The sequence below is a fragment of the Oncorhynchus nerka genome, linkage group LG15 (genome assembly GCF_034236695.1).
Source record: "Oncorhynchus nerka isolate Pitt River linkage group LG15, Oner_Uvic_2.0, whole genome shotgun sequence".
Lineage (NCBI taxonomy): Eukaryota > Metazoa > Chordata > Actinopteri > Salmoniformes > Salmonidae > Oncorhynchus > Oncorhynchus nerka.
Genome location: NC_088410.1, coordinates 59409102 through 59429374, shown reverse-complemented (window position 1 = coordinate 59429374; position 20273 = coordinate 59409102). Strand labels below are relative to the sequence as shown.

At 41.2% G+C, this 20273-nt stretch overlaps 1 protein-coding gene and 1 pseudogene across 1 annotated transcript in view; both read right to left on the bottom strand.

Moving 5' to 3' along the window:
- The window catches only part of kiaa1328 (KIAA1328 ortholog), a 42768-nt gene extending 37051 nt beyond the window's left edge, over positions 1-5717 (bottom strand). The window contains 6 exon segments of the mRNA XM_029682940.2: positions 2020-2135; positions 2266-2366; positions 4402-4522; positions 4524-4656; positions 4766-4801; positions 5362-5717. Of these exon segments, the coding sequence (XP_029538800.2) occupies positions 2020-2135; positions 2266-2366; positions 4402-4522; positions 4524-4656; positions 4766-4801; positions 5362-5413 (559 nt within the window). The 5' untranslated portion in view covers positions 5414-5717.
- A 1164-nt stretch (positions 5718-6881) lies between these two features.
- On the bottom strand, positions 6882-12286 carry LOC115143805 (myosin-8-like; annotated as a pseudogene).
- Positions 12287-20273: the final 7987 nt, after the last annotated feature.

Here is a 20273-nt window from a genome sequence, read left to right as displayed (position 1 = left end):
CTCACCCTGTCAGGCCGTGCGCAAATGAAATAATGAAATCCACCTTAAGGTGAAACAAATTTGCGCAGGAAAGGAATATTTTAAAACCTGCCTTATGAGCTCTGTGCCAAATCGACTGGGTGTGTGAATGAGTGTGTATGCAGTCTCTCTCTTTCAGTGTGTGTGTGTGTGTGTGTGTGTGTGTGTAGGGCCTGGTGATGAAGAATTGATGGAAGGGGACAGTTAGGATAACTTTATGTTCCTGGCGAGGACAAATCGGTTTACAAGCAACCAACCAAATAAATAGCTGCATCAAACGCTATAGCCCAAAGTTGACTGTCTTTTGATGGTATTAAAGGTCTAACATAAATACAATAAGAACAAAGTAAACTCAAAGTTTAGCCCTTTATCCATTGCCTAAGGGAGGAGGGTAGTGTCACTTAATATTTCAACCACAGCAGTGGTATAAAAGTCGCCGACTAACTTCCAAGGTTGATGAAAAAAAAAGATGTGATATGTGGAGCAGACTCAGAAATGACATTTAGCTTTTAACCTCCCCAAAACAACATGCCAAGGGGAAACAACCAAACACAACCTTATTCAAATCGTAGATTTCATTCAGCACTTGAGCTTCAAAATCGTTCTGACAGACAACATTTCAACAAGAATTGCTTTTCTCTCATCTCAGGTCTTTAGACAGAGAGATATACATCCTCCCCTTGATAACCTGGCTCTTGGTAGATAAGACTGAAGGTGAGGCAGAGGGTGTAATGGAATTAGACTTTACAAGTCTCCCTTTAGCCCGTTTGCCTTTGGTGTCTCCTTAACCTTAAAAAGATCAGTCCAGAACCCTACGTCTCAGAAGTCTCTTTACGACTGTGTGTGCGCTTTAAAAGACTGGTTATCCCATCGAGGTGCTTTAATCAGAGTTTTTCCAGCTCAAATACCGTTTTAATGGAGTTTGGAAGTTTAGTATAAATGCCAGGTCTCACAGCTTAAGTGCCTTTAATTGAGTTGTGCTTTCCTAATTTCCCAGCTCCGCTGCCAATTGTGCAATTTACCAGCCAACGATTACTCTTCATATTTCGCTGTGTTTCCCCCCCTAAATTGACGGCTCTCCCCACGTCGGTTTGACCTGAGCGGAATCGTTAAGGAGGACGACAGGAGGGGTGGGATGCAAAAGGGGAGGAAACAGTAATTCTGGGATGCTGCTGGAATTACAGGAATGCTGCCAGGTCATGCCAAGAGACAGTTAGCTTGTTTAGAATTAACTGGTAGCGTTGCATCTGAAAGCCTTTGACAGGTCAGGAAAAAGGTAAGATATGACAAAATTCAGTGCATGATTACCAAAACATGAGACAAGAGCAAATGCCACAGTCCCACAAGGTAAAACGTCATTGACGGTAATGGTTTCAAACAACGTAATCCACAGTGATCTCAGACAGAGTGCAAATGTCATATTAAATGTCAAGATGTGGCCAAGAAGCAAAATCGTGAAAAAGCAGGGGGGAATGAAGTGAATGTGATAAAGCTCATGGAGTATCTGGCAGACAATGAGGTTGGCAGTGGTGATATCAAGCCCTAGGCAATGCTGCCCCCTGCTGCCAGAATACAGGAAGAGCCTTAAATTATTCAGTGGCATAGTAGGGCTGCAGTGTCTGAGGGTCCTCTTTTTTAAAAATCTTTATTTAATTAGGCAAGTCAGTTAAGAACATTATTATTTTCAATGACGGCCGAGGTACAGTGCCTTGTTCATGGGTAGAACAACAGATTTTTACCTTGTCACCTCGGGGATTCGATCTTGCAACCTTTCGGTTACTAGTCCAACTCTCTAACCACTAGCCTACCTGCTGCCCACTCATGGCTGTCTGATACAAGTCCGGGAAAGCAAGAATACATCAGAAGGCACGGCAGGCCTCAAGGACGGGGGTTGAGGATACTTCAGACAGACAATGACACCACAGGGCTGACAATGTCATTAAGAGACGCCCTTGATGTGTGTGTGTGTGTGTGTGTGTGTGTCCATGGGGAAAAGGATACTCTCTCTCTCCTGTACAATGAGCTGGTTCTGCTGCTCAAGCTGTAGGATTTTGCGCTCAAAGGTCTCCTGTTCGTCCCTCAGCCTCTGTACCGACGACTCCTTCTCTTCACTCACTCTAGGTAAGAGATGGAGGGTCAGATATTATAGCAGACTGTGTACATTAACTTAATTCTTGAGAAAATCCACACACCTAAAAATCCAAAATCCCTGCCAAATACAGACACTTATGTTGGATGAGTAGTTACCTGGCCAGCTCCTGGATGAGGTTGGCGATGCGCCGCTTATCCTGGGGACAGAGGTCCTTCAGAGAGGTCCTGTTCGTAGCCTGGGTCACCTCAGAGATCGCCTGAACAAAATACAAAATATGCGGTATGTGGACACCCATTCAAATTAGTGGATTCAGCTGTTGCTGACAGGTGTATAAAATCGATCAGACAGCCATGCAATCTCCATAGACGAACATTGGCAGTAGAATGGCACATACGGAAGAGCTCAGTGACTTTCAACGTGGCACCGTCATTGGATTCCACCTTTCCAACAAGTCAGTTTGTCCCATTTCTGCCCTGCTAGAGCTGCCCCGGTCAACTGTAAGTGCTGTTATTGTGAAGTGGAAACATCTAGGAGCAACAACGTCTCAGCAGCGAAGTGGTAGACCTCAAAAGCTCATAGAAAGGGACCGCCAAGATTTCTGAGTCTCCTGTCTGTCCTTGGTTGCAACACTCACTACCAAGTTCCAAACTGCCTCTGGAAGCAACATCAGCACAAGAAATGTTCGTCGGGAGCTTCATGAAATGAGTTTCCATGGCCAAGCAGCCACACACAAGCCTAAAATCACCATGCGCAATGCGAAGTGCCGGCTGGAGTGGTGTAAAGCTCGCCTCCATTGGACTCTGGAGCAGTGGAAATGCATTCTCTGAAGTGATGACTAATGCTTCACCATCTGGCAGTCCGACAGACAAATCTTGGTTTGGATGATGCCAGGAGAATGCTACCTTCCCGAATGCATAGTGCCAACTGTAAAGTTTGGTGGAGGAGGAATAATGGTCTTGGGCTGTTTTTCATGGCTCAGGCTAGGCCACTTAGTTCCAGAGAAGGAAAATCTTAACGCTACAGCATACAATGACATTCTAGACTAGTGTTCCCAACCCTGGTCCTCGATTACTCCCAACAGTACAGATGTTTTATTGTAACCTTGGACAAGCACACCTGATTCAATTGGTCAAATAATCATCAAGCCCTCAATGAGTTGAATGAGGTGCGTTTGTCAAGCGCTATAACGAAACTGTACTGTTGGGGGTACTCGAGGACCAGCGTTGGGAAACACTGTTTTAGACAATTCTGTGCTTTCAACTTTGTGGCAACAGTTTGGGGAAGGCCCTTTCCTGTTTCAGCAGGACAATGCCCCTGTGCACAAAGCGAGGTCCATACAGAAATGGTTTGACGAGATCGGTGTGGAAGAACTTTACTGGCCTGCACAGAGCCCTGACCTCAACCCCATCAAACACCTTTAGGATGAATTGGAATGCCTTCTGTGAGCCAGGCCTAATCGCCCAACATCAGTGCCTGACCTTACTAATGTGCTTTTGTGGCTGAATGGAAGCAAATCCCTGCAGCAAAGTTCAACATCTAGTGGAAAGCTTTCCCAGAAGAGTGGAAGCTGTTACAGCAGAAAAGGGGGGACCAACTCCATATTATTGGCCATGATTTTGGAATGTGATGTTTGACAAGCAGGTGTCCACATACTTTTGACCATGTAGTGTAGGATATTTAATTTATCACAAAATAGAAAGCCTTAAATCAGAACAAAAGAGATAATTTTTTGGGCAAGCATTGCACAACAGTACAGTATATTGACATTCTGTGTGTTACTAGCCTGTTGTATTTCAGCCTATGTCAGCCTATTTCACAAATTAGTTAGCACTAATGAATCAGGATTGTGATCAGCATCAGAAAAACATTGCAAATCTGAGAAAAGAGGGTGGGCTTGGGAGTAGGCCTAAGTACATTTCAATTATGTATAAATGGCTGGAGTCAATCAGAAATAGCTGTGTAGTACCCAGGCTTTGTGTTTGCATGTGCCCCTGTCCGACTGGAGAGGTTATTTAAGCAATATTTCACAGCTAAGGTCTGTTCTTACGCACAACGCAACGCAGAGTGCCTGGACACAGACCTTAGCCGTGGTATACCGGCCATATATCACAAATTCCTGGGGTGCCTTATTTCTATTATAAACTGTTTACCAATTTAATTAGAGCAGTAAAAATATGTGTTTTGATATACCACGGTTGTCAGCCAATCAGCATTCATGGCTCGAACCACCCAGTTTATAATAGCTAATAACTAGTTGGTGTTGATGGAGTGGCCCTTCTTGGCAGACCTACCTGTGGAGTGGTGAGGAGATGCTGCTGGGTGGCTGGGTTGGGGGGTGGGACTGTAGGTGCAGGGGTGGCCTGGAGCTGCCCTCTACCCATCGAGGACAGGTAAATACGCTGGCCTTGCTTTATTGCCCCGGCTCAGAGGAGCCTGTCTTCGGATCTCACTGCTATAATTGGCCCTCATCTTCACCTTTCTCTCACTGCTGCTGGTGCCTGATACTGACTTAAAGGCTGTCCGCAAGTGTCCCTCTCTGCTGACTCCTGAGAGAGCGAGAGACATGGCGATAAATAAAGTAGCGTTAGCAGTCAGCAATAGGAAAAGGTCAGAACATCTCACATATGGCTTTGAGAAGTCTAATAATGTCCTCACCCGGAATTAACACCACAGGTTGGTCTTCATCTGATGCTGTGTGAATTTAATTATGAAAATATATTTGGTCTCTAACAAGACCCTCACTTCAATAAAAAAGCACCATGTTGAAGTTGGCTAAGGCAAGCTACTGAAGTGGGTTCATCAAATTCCTGGCATGTGTTGATAACTTTATAGCCAGCTAGCTGGTAAGGCTTGCTTTGAACATGGTACGTTAAGGGATAGCGAACTTCCCATGAGAATCCGGCTACCGTTAACTAGTTACAAAAATGTAAGTTAACTTGCTAACATGGTATTTAACATCCCCGGCCATAGCAAACAAACTAGCTAGCTATGATAGTTTTTCAGCCAGGTGAGGAACCCCTAGCTAGCTAGTTAACGTTAGCTAGAAAGGCTCCACAACTAGTAAGCAAGCTAATTACATCTAGTTAGCGATGTGTATGCATAACAGCTAGCTAACGTTAGCTTCATACCAACTCCACAGACTTGTTAATAAAAACGTATCCTACCGTCATCGAAAGCATACTGACAATTTCGACTTCAAAACGTTTCCTATACGGGGGGCTGTCTTTTCTGGACACCATGTAAAAGGATACTGTCATTAGTCCCCCAAAATCCTGAGTTATTTCCTTCCTTTGCTGCCGCCATATTGAATCAACCGCCACTCCCAGGATGCCAAGTATGGCCAAGTTGCGTAGAAACTGGCTCTTGTTAGGATGAAAGACACACTTGTTGGGGGGTGGGAGGAAAGTGGACTGATGCTGCGTTCCAAACAACTGGGTTCTCGGGGGGAAAAACTGCTCCGACTGGGAAAAATCTATTTGAACGGTTATCCAACTCGGTATTCCAACTATTTCTAGAGCTCCGACTTTCCGACCTGAAGATCGCTGACGTTTTAAACGCGGCATTAACATCAACAGTACCACACCCTTGTGATTGCGTGTCAAAGGCGCTACGTGACTGTAAACAGACATCTGTAGATGAGACTAGATGCTCATATCTGCGTCCTAACTATCTGAGTCGTTTTCCCAAAGGCGAGGCGCGAAGGCAGGCGACAAGTTTAAGTAAAACAAAAAGCACATAGAATTGCATGCTTGTCTCTCACCTTTAGTAAAGAGGTGAAGTTTATTTTTTAGTAATATACATTGTCGTTATCTATAAAGTTATGTACATCAAATCCATCATTGGGAGCGGTTGGTTAAATCAAAACGTTCTCTTCAGGCCTAGATCAAGGGATAAGTTTTAACTATTGAATTGTGTGTGAGTATCAATAGTCATTTGGTATTGAATGCAGTGAAATATATTACAAATTATAAGCCAATGTATTTGATAGGAATTTTCTATATTACTTCAGTGTAATCGAAATCTACAAAATAGAGCCCAGAACATCTCACATATGGCTTTGAGAAGTCTGATGTAATAGTTGATCGAGCAAAACCGTCTTTCAGGCATTGTGCTCCATTTTTTTGTTTTGTCATTAGCCAATGAAAGTCTAAGCATTTCCGTACATTATGGGACATTCCCAATTGGAAAATGTCTGTGCTCTCCCAGACTCCTCCGTTCTCCTCTCCTCCATGACCTGGAAACTGAGGATCGAGGAGAATGACAATTCGTTAGGATGACCTTCTTTGACAGAGGAATGCACAAAATAATCCTTGGGGCAGGTAGCGTGGAATGGTTTTATAATCCACATTTTTTAAATTATTCTCTACTTATCATTTTATCTATAACATATCTTGCACAACTAGCTACATTTGTTTTTATCACTTTACACATTTATTTTGGGATTCCACCCCTGTAAACATAATTTACCTGATGACTCGTGAGCAGAGGAGGAGTCTCATTTCATGCAAAGGCATTTGTTTCCAGAGAGAGGAAGGAGGTGAGGTGAGCAAAACCATTTGAGATTCTCCCACTGAGAATTTTTATGGGGTGTGTTGCCTATCCTTAAACCCTTAAAACCATATTTATTTTTTCACAACTTATAAACATTGTAGAAAGTATAATGGAAAATTGCATACAAGTACACAACCCATTAGCTAAAACAAAACATGAACTACCAATACGATACGTTATTACAGCATAATGATAGGAAGAAATCACAAAAACAAGGAGATTTACAGGCTTTGTCAGCTCACTTTATTGAATGACTATTTTATACGAGAACATTTCATCGGGAACTCATATTGTATGGCTCCTTGTTGATGTCTCTCTTCAGGGCTGCACTTAATTTTTCAGCTTCTTTTCCCTAAATGGATTAACAAGAAAAAGGATCATGTATTTTTTGTTTATTATATATGTAGTTGCACATCATTCATCTGTAATCTGGGTTCATTAAAGTCGACATATCTAAGGAAATCGGAGAACAAAATATTTGATTATACCTTGCCAACTTCACAACTCTTTGATCTCATTTTGTTGACCTGTGACTCAGAGATGTCGGCACTCTCCTGAGCTTCCTCCTGCTCATGCTGCACCTTCCTGTACCTGGACAGGTGAGTGTTGGCCTGCTCTTCCTGTAGGGGTGTCAAAACACTATTTAATATTCATATAATGTAAATAAAATTACATTAAAATAAACAAAAAACATTTAAAGTCATGTAGAATAACTGAATGATAGAGTCAAAGTAATGAGTGTGTGTGATTGATTGACAGATCTGATACCATAACTACACTATTTTGTTATTTATTTATTGAGACTCATGCATGCATTACAATGAAAGGAAGGAGTTTATATTTTATACAGGTTTTTTTGTTCGGAATATAAAAGGCCGTGGCAGGGGGCATGGCAATGGGCGCGGTCAGCCGGTTAGTGTGGCTGAATTTAAAAAAAAAAAAACTTTAGCAGCCCCTATCTGCTTTTAGTACCGCTAGTATTTACACACTAGTGGTGCTGGGAATTAGCTTGCTAAAAAACAGAAATAAAATAACATTTCAACTTACTCTGTTGATTGTCTGTAGGCTTGGTCCTTATGCAGGGGGGAAATTGAGAACAATTGAGAAAAATAATTGAATAGAACATAAATTAAACAGACTTTCCAAACTTGGGTCTGTTGTAGAACCACTTCCTCTCTGCTTACCTCATGTCAAAATAAGTCCTGCACATGCTCCATACCTGCACAATAAAGCAATAACTTGTGGGGGACTTATTTTGACATGAGGTAGAGAGGAACTGACCTCGCTGTGGTATACTGCATAGGTCGACAACAGACCCACCCAAATTCTGTTTAATTATACATTCCGTTAATGTTATTTTTTCTTCACATTCCCCCCTCCAAGGCTACAGACAATCAATAGTAAGTGGAAATGCAATTTTATTTAACTTCCAGCGGACAATTCCGTTTTCTTGCAAGCTAATTCCCACGATGCTAGTGTGTACATACTAGCATTGCTAAAAGCAGCTAAGCGGTGGTGTAGAGAGATTTTTGCATTTTTAATCCAATTTCCTGCAATTCTAAACATTTTGCTATGGAGCTCAGAGAAAATGTTGCAGTTTAAAGCTAATTTCCTTCAAATCTGTGAATTTTGCCATGGCTAATGATGTGTTCCTTTGGTCAAACATAATAACAAAAGCAATACTGCTAAATTCAATATTTTAGTAATTTTCTATATTCTCTGACTTCCTAGCTTTTATTTAGGTGATTGTTAGTTCTCAAAGATTGTATTTTGAAATAATGCATCATTCAAATAATCCCAATCATTTCAATTGCAGAAACATCCCTGATATATATTGAAACTACTTATAGTGATTGTCCCTTCTGCGATAAAGCTAAAACAAAGACTAATACCAAAGTTTCTGCACCTTGTAACACTACATAAATAAATCTCAATAAAGCAAGATGTCAAGTCAACCAAGTATTGTACTTACGGCATCCTCAGCATGTCAACCAGATCCTGGAGCCTGTTCACATTTTTCTTGTCCTCTTCAGTCTGTAGGTTGTAAAATAATATACTGTAGGTATTATATCATGTGTAGCTTTATAAATATACTATTATTATAATTACTAAGAAAAAAATCTTAACCTGGTATGTGAGCTCCTTGACTCTTCCCTCATATTTGCAGACCCCTGTGATAGCATCCATGTCTCTGTTCAGCGTCAACTTCACCTTCCAGCTCACGGACCTGAAATAGAAGACTTGTGTGTTTTGTTCTCAGATGGGATGGTAATACTAAATTATAACTAAAGTGTTGCCTTTTTCAATTATGGAGTCGACTTTCTTTCAAATTAATGAACTATAAATAGTTAAGGAGTTTACCCTAGCCTCCAGTTTCTGGAGTTGCTTCTTTCCGCCCTTCATGGCCAGATTCTCAGCCTCATCCAGACGGTGCTGCAGGTCCTTCACTGTGACCTCCAGGTTCTTCTTCATCCTCTCCAGGTGAGAGCCGGTGTCCTGCTCCTTCTTCTTCAGGCTCGATTACTGCGAAATGAAAGTATTGTCCTTAATGTGCACATAATTATAGCACTGGCAATGTTTGGCTCCAAACAGAGATGGCATTGTTACACACACACAAGCATTTCGCTACACTCGCATTAACATCTGCTAACCATATGTATGTGACAAATAAAATTTGATTTGTTGGGGAAACTTGATTGTGCTGACAAATAATGAGACATTAATGGCCAAGACGGCTATCCTAGTCTACTTATAGTTATGTAATGTATGTAGACTCACATCAGTAATAGCCTTCTTGGCCTTCTCCTCTGCATTTCTTGCTTCCTGGACAGTGTCTTCCATTTCACCTTGGAGCTGAGTAAGGTCAACCTACAGCTTCTTTTTTAGTGTTGATGAGGCTTATGTTCTAAACAAGTTATGATAACGTGCTTATGTTAAAAGTAATACATGGGAAGCACATCTTTAATTGGGCATTTTGTAGACTTTACCTGGGAGTGCAGCAGTCCCACACGCTCACTGGCATCAACCAGCTCCTGTTCGGCCACTTTGCGGCCTCTCTCTGTCTGCTCCAGTGCAGCCCTCAGTTCTTCAATCTCAGCCATCATCAGGTTATTCCTACTCCATGATAAACTAAAGTGTACCTTGAACGCTCCCTGAAAGTTCCTCATCTGTTTCCGGCGTGCAGCTTCCTGGCGGTTGGCATGGCTCAACTGAATCTTCATCTCATTGAAGTCCAAGTTCTAGCCCACGAACTTGGACTTGGTTATGCAGCCCTAAAAGAGAATAAGCAAAATCCTAGGGATTCCTGCCTTGCTTCTCAGCTCATATCAGAGACGTGACAGGAGAATGACCGGTAAATAAAAATGGAGAGTAGCCCATTATTGTCAGGTGACTTGCTGTGTAAAATAATATGTATTTCCTTGCTCCATGAAATGTATTCAATGTAAACAAAACAGAGTGATAGGAAACCATAACTATACCATGAGACACATAGTCACATAGGCCTACAGTGTCATAGGGCTGTAGCCCAATGCGATTAGCGAGAAATTAGCTTTACATAAAGTAAATACAATGCTGATATGCTAATATTTACATAGTGTAACATGCTGATATTTAGTCCTGCAGTTTTGTCTGTAATGTCGACAGACATAATAAGTACCCCCCCCCCCCCCCACACACACTTTAGTTGCAGAGATTCAGAGGGCTACAGTCAATGGAAAGCGCTGCAAAGATAATTAGAAGAGCATACGCAGATATAGACCCAGACAGAGCAGAGTTGCTGAAGGAGGATGAGGATGCCATCATAGACATCCATGTATCCTTTGATGGCACTTGGCACAAGAGAGGATTCACTTCCAACTACGGGATAGGTGTGTGCATTGGTGCTGGTACCAGCGAGCCATAGAAAATGGTGAAGATCCACCTTGTCACAAAAACCTTGGAGGCCATACATTTTTTAATAGAGAGGCTGCACAGAAAATGGTACCTGTATATCATAGGATGCCAAATTATAATGCCCTCAAAAGAATGTAGCACGGAGGAACCCAGAATGCAAATGAATGTCTGAACTCTGTAATATGGTCGCGATGCCCCAAAAGCCGCATTGACGGAGCAGCCAGTATGGCAGTAGCCACGTTCAATGAGGGAGCCACTGCTATAACGAATGTGATGAGCAAATTGTGGCTTGACCGAACTTTGGTGACACTGGAGCAATCAGAGAGGAGTTGTGAGAGCTGATGCTGCTTCAATGGAGTGTGCCAAGCGTAGGCGCAGGTCCCAAGACACAGTCAAGAGAGTGAAGCGTCAACAGTAACAACTCAAAGGGGCCTTACATATGGGACAGGCATAGCTGTTCTGCACGTTTCAACAGCCATACAAAATCCTTGTATGTAACAAATTGAGCAAAGTGATATGCGAATTTGCCCAAAACTGCATATTTGCCTATCAGACCAGTATTCAAAGCATATGCTCTATTGTTTGAAACAAATGTGTTAAACGTGCTAATGTATTTGTAAAATGTATAATTAATGTTTATTTGTCAGTTTAGAAGTGATATATGAATAGAAGTTTAATGTGACATAAATGGTCATATTTATGGAAAGTACATTTTAATTGCATTAGCCTATCTTTATCGGCCATTTTCTCAAAATGACATGTTCCCAGGGCGCCAATTCATTTTTTCTCAGCCTTCAAAGGATGTTCATTCCCATTATTCCACACACAGGTTCTTAGGTCTTATAGTCAGATTTTTACAGATGTTTTTTTTATAACTTGTGTCGTTTTGATTTGAAGTGTCATTTTATGTGTAAATATATGCAAATATGCATCCGTCATACATGTGAATAGTGTTTTTTTTAATAATTCCATGACATGACAATATTTTGATGAACTGATCTGTAAAAGTCTGTCCATTGAGTGTCGTATCGCAATAAATCAAAACAAAAACATTTTGCCTTGAAGAAATGTGTTAAAACAGATTCTTGAAATATGCAAATTAGCGGATATTTAAGGGTGGTTTGCCTCATTGCATTATATATATATTTTTTTATAAATAAAAGTTGGAATACATTAATATCTTGTATTTATCTATACTTTTCACTGGTAAAGTTTCAGTCTGATGAGAGTAAAGAAAAAAATCCCTATTAGCCTGTGGTGCCTGGCCTTAAACTCACGTAGCTCATTGAGGTGGGTAATCATGGCCATGTCCTCATTTATATCATGCATTGGAGGGTTCATGGGGTGTATATCATGCTCCTTTACAGTGATGGTCTGTGACAGAAAGAAAATGAACATTTATTATGTTACTATCATGTATACAGTTTATTAGGTATTCTTTCTATAGTACGATCACAGAGTCAGTGCTTCATTTTTACAACATTAATGTTTGCTAGTTATTAAAACACATAAGGTGGCCATACTTACTTGCCCACAAATAGTTTTGACAGTGGCTTTGCCACCCTCTTTACCCTGGTGAACTCTTTTGAGGTGCATTTCTTTGGGCTCAACTAAAAAGAAAGCTATTTTGGCATCAAAGAGAGCAGCCTGGGCCAAAACTCTTTCCCTTTCTGGCTTCCAGAGGCAAATGGTCGTTGGGCCAAAGACCACAATCTCTGTGTCAGTGCTCATGATGGCACCTTACTCTGGGATGGGGAAATAAACGTAAATCAACCTTATTATTATGTGGTACATTCTATTTTGTATCATCACAAATATAAAATTGAACAAAGCTTGATTCATTATTATTCATTCTGTTATGTGATCTTCATAGTCAGTGTAGTACTAATAGTACTATTAGTGCTACTACATGCAAGCAAAGTCTTAAAGATGACATCCTTGTCAGTTTAACTTTACTGCAAGGCCATTCAAACACCACCTAACTTGGCATTTCATATGCTATGCATTTGTTACCAGCAAGGACAACAGTGTGTGTGTAGATATAACCTTTCCATAAATGAACAGGCAAAATAGATGCTTGAGACCAGGTCAGACGTCTGACCAGAGGGGCAGCAGCAGCATCCATCATCATCATAATCACCATCATAATCATCATCATCATGACAATCATCATCATCACCATCATAATCATCATCATCACCATCATAATCATCATTATGATAATCACCATCATCATTACGACAATCATCATCACCATCATCATAATCATTATCGCCATCATAATCATCATCACCATCATCATCATGACCACCATCCTAATCATCATCATCCATCATTATGATAATCACCATCATCATCATTACGACAATCATCATCACCATTATCATACTCATTATCATGACGCGCATCATCATAATCATCATAATCATCATCACTATCATGATCATCGCCACCCTCATCATTATGACAATCATTATCATCACCATCATAATCATCATCATGACGATCATCATAATCATCACCATCATAATCGTCATCATCAACCTCATCACCCTCACCTCATCAGCACCGTCATCATCGTCATCATCACCATCATCATCAGCATAATCAAAAGCTAAATTTAAGTGCAGAAACATGCTAGACTGAATTCATCACCCACAGCAAAATTGGTGAGTGCTAATTAGGTGGGTCGTTTCACCAATTCGGTGCCTTGTGAGATGTGTAACTTGGTCATAAAAACTTTGGATTTCACCAACCTTTAACATTCTGTCATAAAGAGCACATGTTCATCTTCATAAAAAAAACAAGTTTTCCCATCTCAAGATGCTAAATAAAATAAAAAACTACTTAAGTAGTACTCTAAAGTATTTTTACGTAAGTACTTTACACCACTGCCTGTTGCACACAACAAGCAGAAGGGGATTTATCACTGATTTAAGATAAAATTGTCAACCCTGTTCTGATCAACCCTGTCACTTTATTCAGCACTTAATAGGCACTTACTATAGTATTTTTTTCATACCTTGTGGGATTGGTAATAATCTGAGAAAGATTTAGGGAGTCCCATTGCTTTAGGACTTGGTCAGGTGGTTTAAGCATGTCCCAGTTTGGGTCACCAAGCAGGACAAATTCAGATTTAGCATAAGGAGCCAGGAGAGAGCTCAGGGCAGGTAGGGTACAGGCCGGTGCTGATGGAGGACGATACACGCAGCAACAGTCAACAAAGAGCTATTTGAAAGTTTATTTGTTAAAACCAGCAAATCAAATTGTTTGGGGACAGACTTGGTGGAGACAACCGAGCGCTGAAGGTATTCCTTGGTAAAGATTGCCACTCCACCGCCTTTGGAGGATCGGTCTTGCCAAAAAAGGTTATAACCAGACAGGTTAACATCAGTGTTGAAAACATTCTTCCTTAACCACATCTCAGTAATGACCAACATATCTGGATTGGAGCTGTGAGCCCACACTTTCAATTGATCCAATTTAGGTAATAAGCTTCTAGTGTTAACGTGCAGAAAATCCAGGCTTTTACGAGAGCGAAGTCAGTGAAGCAGATATCAGAGCACAAGTCAGAATTGGGGCTAGCAACAGTAGATGGGCCAGGGTGTACATGCACATTTCCAGATATTATCAGCAGTACAACAATCAGGGCACAGCAGAGGACAGGGAGAGCTATGACATTTGAATGTGCATTAGATGGTAAAAAGATCATATTGTACAGCAATTTCATCAGGTAACATGAATACAAAGTCGGCGAGAGGTGGTGGGAATAGGATGGGAGGCCAAGAGTCCTTGTAACCAAAAGAGAGTCAGAGTCCTGAGTGTGGGAACAAACATAGTCTGTCCCACGGTTGGATCAACAAGCAAGTTCATAGTCAACAAAGCATGCAGGAGTCATGAGGCAAATAGCATAAAGAACAAGAAAAAAAATATAACGACTCGGGGCTTGCCATTGTAAGTTCAGAGTCACGCACAAACAATGATTGTTTGCTGGAGGCAAGTGAAAGTTTGGGAGAGAGGTGGGAGTGTGGTGGGGGTACCTGTACCAGACAGGGTGAGACAGGCCAGAGCAGACGGTGAACAGATCGCCAGGTGGAATCAAAGCAGCAGTGCAGCTGGAAATGGGAGTAGGTGTCACACCCACCTGGGCGAAGCTTTTGTCTTGAGGTAGATTCCTTGTAGAAAATGTCAGGGGATTGTCTCTGAAAAGCTGACCTGGTCCAGGAGAACTCGGACGAAAACTTCAAAAATATATATTCCAGGTCGAATAAACTGGTCAAACTAAGTAGAGAATCAATCTTCAGGATGTTATTTTCATATATATCCAATAACGTTCCAACCGGATCATACGTTTTCATCTGCAGCCAAATGGAACGACGGTGACATCAACAGGGAAATTGCATTCTGCTAAGACAGTGACTATTTCCCCTCCCATTCGGTCAAAGTTCACACCAGAGGCTCCATTCCACGTTCTACTGAATGAGGACATCTAGTGGAAGGAGTAGGAAGTGCTAACATATCCATATCTTATTTGGAAGGGAAGGGGCGATGACGTCAAATTTGACCCACATTCAGAATTTCACTTCCTGTTTGGAAGATTGCCTGCCCTATGAGTTCTGTTATACTCACAGACATAATTCAAACAGTTTTGGAAACTTCAGAGTGTTTTCTATCCAATTGTATTAATAATATGCATATATTAGCAATCTAGGACAGAGTAGGATGCAGTTCACTATGGGCACGCAATTAATCCAAAGTGAAAATACTGCCCCCTATCTCCAACAAGTTAAATAAAGGTTAAAATTAAAAATTGTATTTTTAAACATAGGCATTTATCCTGATGCTATTGTCACTACTTGTAGCTCTCAGGCTACATAGACATTTATATTATGCATATAAACAGTACTGCCAATAGGGCTCTCACTAGCCCCGCAAAATCCTCTCTCTGGGATTTAGGATCCTTGTCACTACTTTTATTTTCGCTACAAATTCATTTAAATGACTTACTGAAATTCATTGGGTTGTCCTGTTCTGATTCGTGAATGTGGTGTTTCCCCCCAGGTAGTCTCCAGTGGTGGTCTAGTCAGGGTGGGTCATAGTCGTCTTTGGTCGGGCAGGAATTTCCTTCACTTTCCCACGAAGAGTGTCACCGGTGTCTCCTTCGCAGACCCTCACCGATGCCTTCCTCAGACAGAATCACACATCCTTGGTCGTGACGCCAGATTGTTGTGGAAATGACCACTAAGGACCACAAAGTCAAGCTTAAGTGAATGTATGTTTATTCACTCCAGCGAGGAGATTACAGACAAACAGGATTTAATGTGGAGTTTAGTCAGAATCTCTGACGAGGTATTTCCCCCTCAGCATATTTCTACTATCGCTACGGGTTACAGAAAGATACCCAGAGACCGGCTGCAGAGGAGGAGAACACCTGGCAACCACAGTCTGGGCGTTCAGACAATATTTCCACTCCTGATGAACCGACCTTGTGAGAGCAAACCTCAGACACCTTGTCTGTCTACAACAGGCACATTTCTAAGTACGCAACAGGTCAAACATGCATGATAAGTGTGAGACACTGAAAAAGCAGAAAGAGACACATTAAAATGCCACTACAAAGTACCTATACAAATATCTAACATCACTGATTGAGCTGTCGGCTCTTCCAAGGCTATATGAGTATGACTCCCATATTATGAGAACTCACCTTGACTGGTTCCCTATCAGCCCTTGGAGGAGTTCTGCAAGGCATCTTATATAGAGCGATACGTGTCCAGTCAGTAATGGCTCGTTCTATTTGGACTGTTTGGTTATGTATTTTTACCACTGATCTGGTATCTTTTGTCTGTCGTTATTAACACGTATCGATACTCAACATGCCACTGGTATTTCTGTGGTTTCACAGAGATCAGTTACATTGTTTTAATACTTATAAATTTAGTAAAGCTATTGTGAGCATTGTTGAACATAAAAAGGATGATCTAATAAATGTAACTATGTAAACTATGAAGTTATTCCTGACAATAATATGTCATTCTAGATGAAGACCTCTGTTCTCTAACAGAATGCAGTATTGGAAGATTGAATGGCGGCCTGGTCACATTGGATATTAAGCCTCCCAAAATTGTGGGTTGCATTTCATTATGTATTTATAGAATTGGGTCACTTGTGATTGACCATTTCTTAACGTTGTGTAAATGTTGATCTGCGAAGGATATCAGTTACTGAAGTTTAGACATTGTTTTGGTCTTATGTTGACACTAGTCTCCCCTAATTCACCTCGGCACTGCAGTTTAGCTGTGGAGAAGCTCTCAAATGTCACTAGCATACTGTTCCTGAATCCTTTGATGGGACAAGTCTTTGATGTGACAAAGTAGCAAAGCTGGGCTTCTGAGAAGGATGATAACAGTGGAAAACGGCTTATCTCCTTGAAAAGGAAATATAAAGGACTGCAGAATTGTTTTATATATATGATATATACAGTGTATATACAGTATATAGTTTAAAGCTATAGTTTGTGCAGGCAGTACTCTTTGTAATACATGTATTTAACAAAATAGTGTAGCGTACTCTAGTTAAAAATCTAATGTTCTGTAACTAGCTTTTCCTTTGTAAAATGTCTATCATTCTAAGAAATGAAATATTATTTAGTTGGGAAACCAAACTTAATTGACCAAAAACTAAAATTGTAGTTTGCTTCTAAATAGCCTCTTATCAATAGGTGTTTTTTTCGGGGGCAAGATTACATAACCTAATAGGAAGTGATGTAGCTTTGACCTAACCTAAGGATTGTACCTTTTTTTTTTCACCTAAAATGACATACCCAAATCTAACTGACTGTAGCTCAGGCCCTGAAGCAAGGATATGCATTTTTCTAATACCATTTGAAAGAAAAAACTTAGAAGTTTGTGGAAATGTGAAATTAATGTAGAATAATATAACACACTAGATCTGTGAAAAAGAAAAAAAGAAAAACATGCATATTCTTTTTGTTTTGTTAAATCATCTTTGAATTGCAAGAGAAATGCCAAACTTTCAGATAGGAGTCTAGGTGTCATTACCACCGTTTTTCACGTACTCCTGTTTTTTTCTCTAGTCCCTGTTTTCTAGTTCTCACAGTTTTGACCTTTCTGCCTCCCCTGACCCTGAGCCTGCCTGCCATTCTGTACCTTTCGGACTCTGCTCTGGATTACTGACCTCTGCCCGCCCTGTGCCTGCCTGCCGTTCTGTACCTTTCGGACTCTGCTCTGGATTACTGACCTCTGCCCGCACTGACCCTGACCCTGCCCGCCGTTCTGTACCTTTCGGACTCTGCTCTGGATTACTGACCTCTGCCTGCCCTTGACCTGTCGTTTCCCTGCCCCCTGTTTTTGTAATAAACTTTTGTTACTTCAAACTGTCTGCATCTGGGTCTTCTCCTAAGCCGTGTAAGAAAGTTGTATTCTTATTTAGGTTAATGATAAATATAGAAGCTTTGTATTTTCCTTGGGAAGCTTTCATCTTCATTGTGAAAGTTTTATTCTACCTTTATTTAACTAGGCAAGTCAGTTATGAACAAATTCTTATTTCAATGACGGCCTAGGAACAGTTGGTTAACTGCCTTGTTCAGGGGCAGAACGACAGACTTTTACCTTGTCAGCTCAGGGATTTGATCTTGCAACCTTTCAGTTACTAATCCAACACTCTAACCACTAGGCTACGTGTCGCCCCAACTTGCGTTATTGTGATTATCTTCTGGGCTTTCATCCCTTTTAAAAGTTGCCAACACAAGTGATACACATAATTGGTACATCGTGGTGTTTTAATTGTTTAGTTTCTTTTCATATTTCTACAAAATATCTTGAACATATGTAAAATGTATTTTGCCTTTAATGTATTTATAGGCTACTGCAGGCAAATTGAATGACACTGCACAGTCAATGTAAAAGCTTCTTGCATTTTTACACCATTTTGAATAGTGAAAGTACCAGCTAGGAAACAGCCACAAAGGTATATACAGTGGGGAGAACAAGTATTTGATACACTGCCGATTTAGCTGGTTTTCCTACTTACAAAGCATGTAGAGGTCTGTCATTTCTATCATAGGTACACTTCAACTGTGAGAGACTGAATCTAAAACAAAAATACAGAAAATCACATTGTATGATTTTTAAGTAATTAATTTGCATTTTATTGCATGACATAAGTATTTGATCACCTACCAACCAGTGAGAATTCCGGCTCTCACAGACCTGTTAGTTTTTCTTTAACATTTACATTTAAGTCATTTAGCAGACGCTCTTATCCAGAGCGACTTACAAATTGGTGCGTTCACCTTAAGAGATCCAGTGGAATAGCCACTTTACAATAGTGCATCTAAATCTTTTAAGGGGGGGGGGTGAGAAGGATTACTTTATCCTATCCTAGGTATTCCTGAAAGAGGTGGGGTTTCAGGTGTAAGAAACCCTCCTGTTCTCCACTCATTACCTGTATTAACTGCACCTGTTTGAACTCATTACCTGTATAAAAGACACCTGTCCACACACTCAATCAAACGGACTCCAACCTCTCCACAATGGCCAAGACCAGAAAGCTGTGTAAGGACATCAAGGATAAAATTGTAGACCTGCACAAGGCTGGGATGGGCAAAAGGACAATAGGCAAGCAGTTTGGTGAGAAGGCAACAACTGTTGGCACAATTATTGGAAAATGGAAGAAGTTCAATATGACGGTCAATCACCCTCGGTCTGAGGCTCCATGCAAGATCTCACCTCGTGGGGCATCAATGATCATGAGGAAGTTGAGGGATCAGCCCAGAACTACACGGCAGGACCTGGTCAATGACCTGAAGAGAGCTGGGACCACAGTCTCAAAGAAAACCATTAGTAACACACTATGCCGTCATGGATTAAAATCCTGCAGCACACGCAAGGTCCCCCTGCTCAAGCCAGCGCATGTCCAGGCCCATCTGAAGTTTGCCAATGACCATCTGGATGATCCAGAGGAGGAATGAGAGAAGGTCATGTGGTCTGATGAGACAAAAATAGAGCTTTTTGGTCTAAACTCCACTCGCCGTGTTTGGAGGAAGACGAAGGATGAGTACAACCCCAAGAACACCATCCCAACCGTGAAGCATGGAGGTGGAAACATCATTCTTTGGGGATGCTTTTCTGCAAAGGGGACTGGACGACTGCACCGTATTGGGGGGAGGATGGATGGGGCCATGTATTGCGAGACCTTGGCCAACAACCTCCTTCCCTCAGTAAGAGCATTGAAGATGGGTTGTGGCTGGGTCTTCCAGCATGACAACGACCCGAAAGACACAGCCAGGGCCACTAAGGAGTGGCTCCGTAAGAAGCATCTCAAGGTCCTGGAGTGGCCTAGCCAGTCTCCAGACCTGAACCCAATAGAAAATCTTTGGAGGGAGCTGAAAGTCCGTATTGCCCAGCAACAGCCCCGAAACCTGAAGGATCTGGAGTTCTGTATGGAGGAGTGGTCCAAAATCCCTGCTGCAGTGTGTGCAAACCTGGTCAAGAACTACAGGAAACGTATGATCTCTGTAATTGCAAACACAGGTTTCTCTACCAAATATTAAGTTCTGCTTTTCTGATATATCAAATACTTATGTCATGCAATAAAATGCAAATGAATTACTTAAAAATCATACAATGTGATTTTCTGGATTTTTGTTTTAGATTCCATCTCTCACAGTTGAAGTGTACCTATGATAAAACTTACA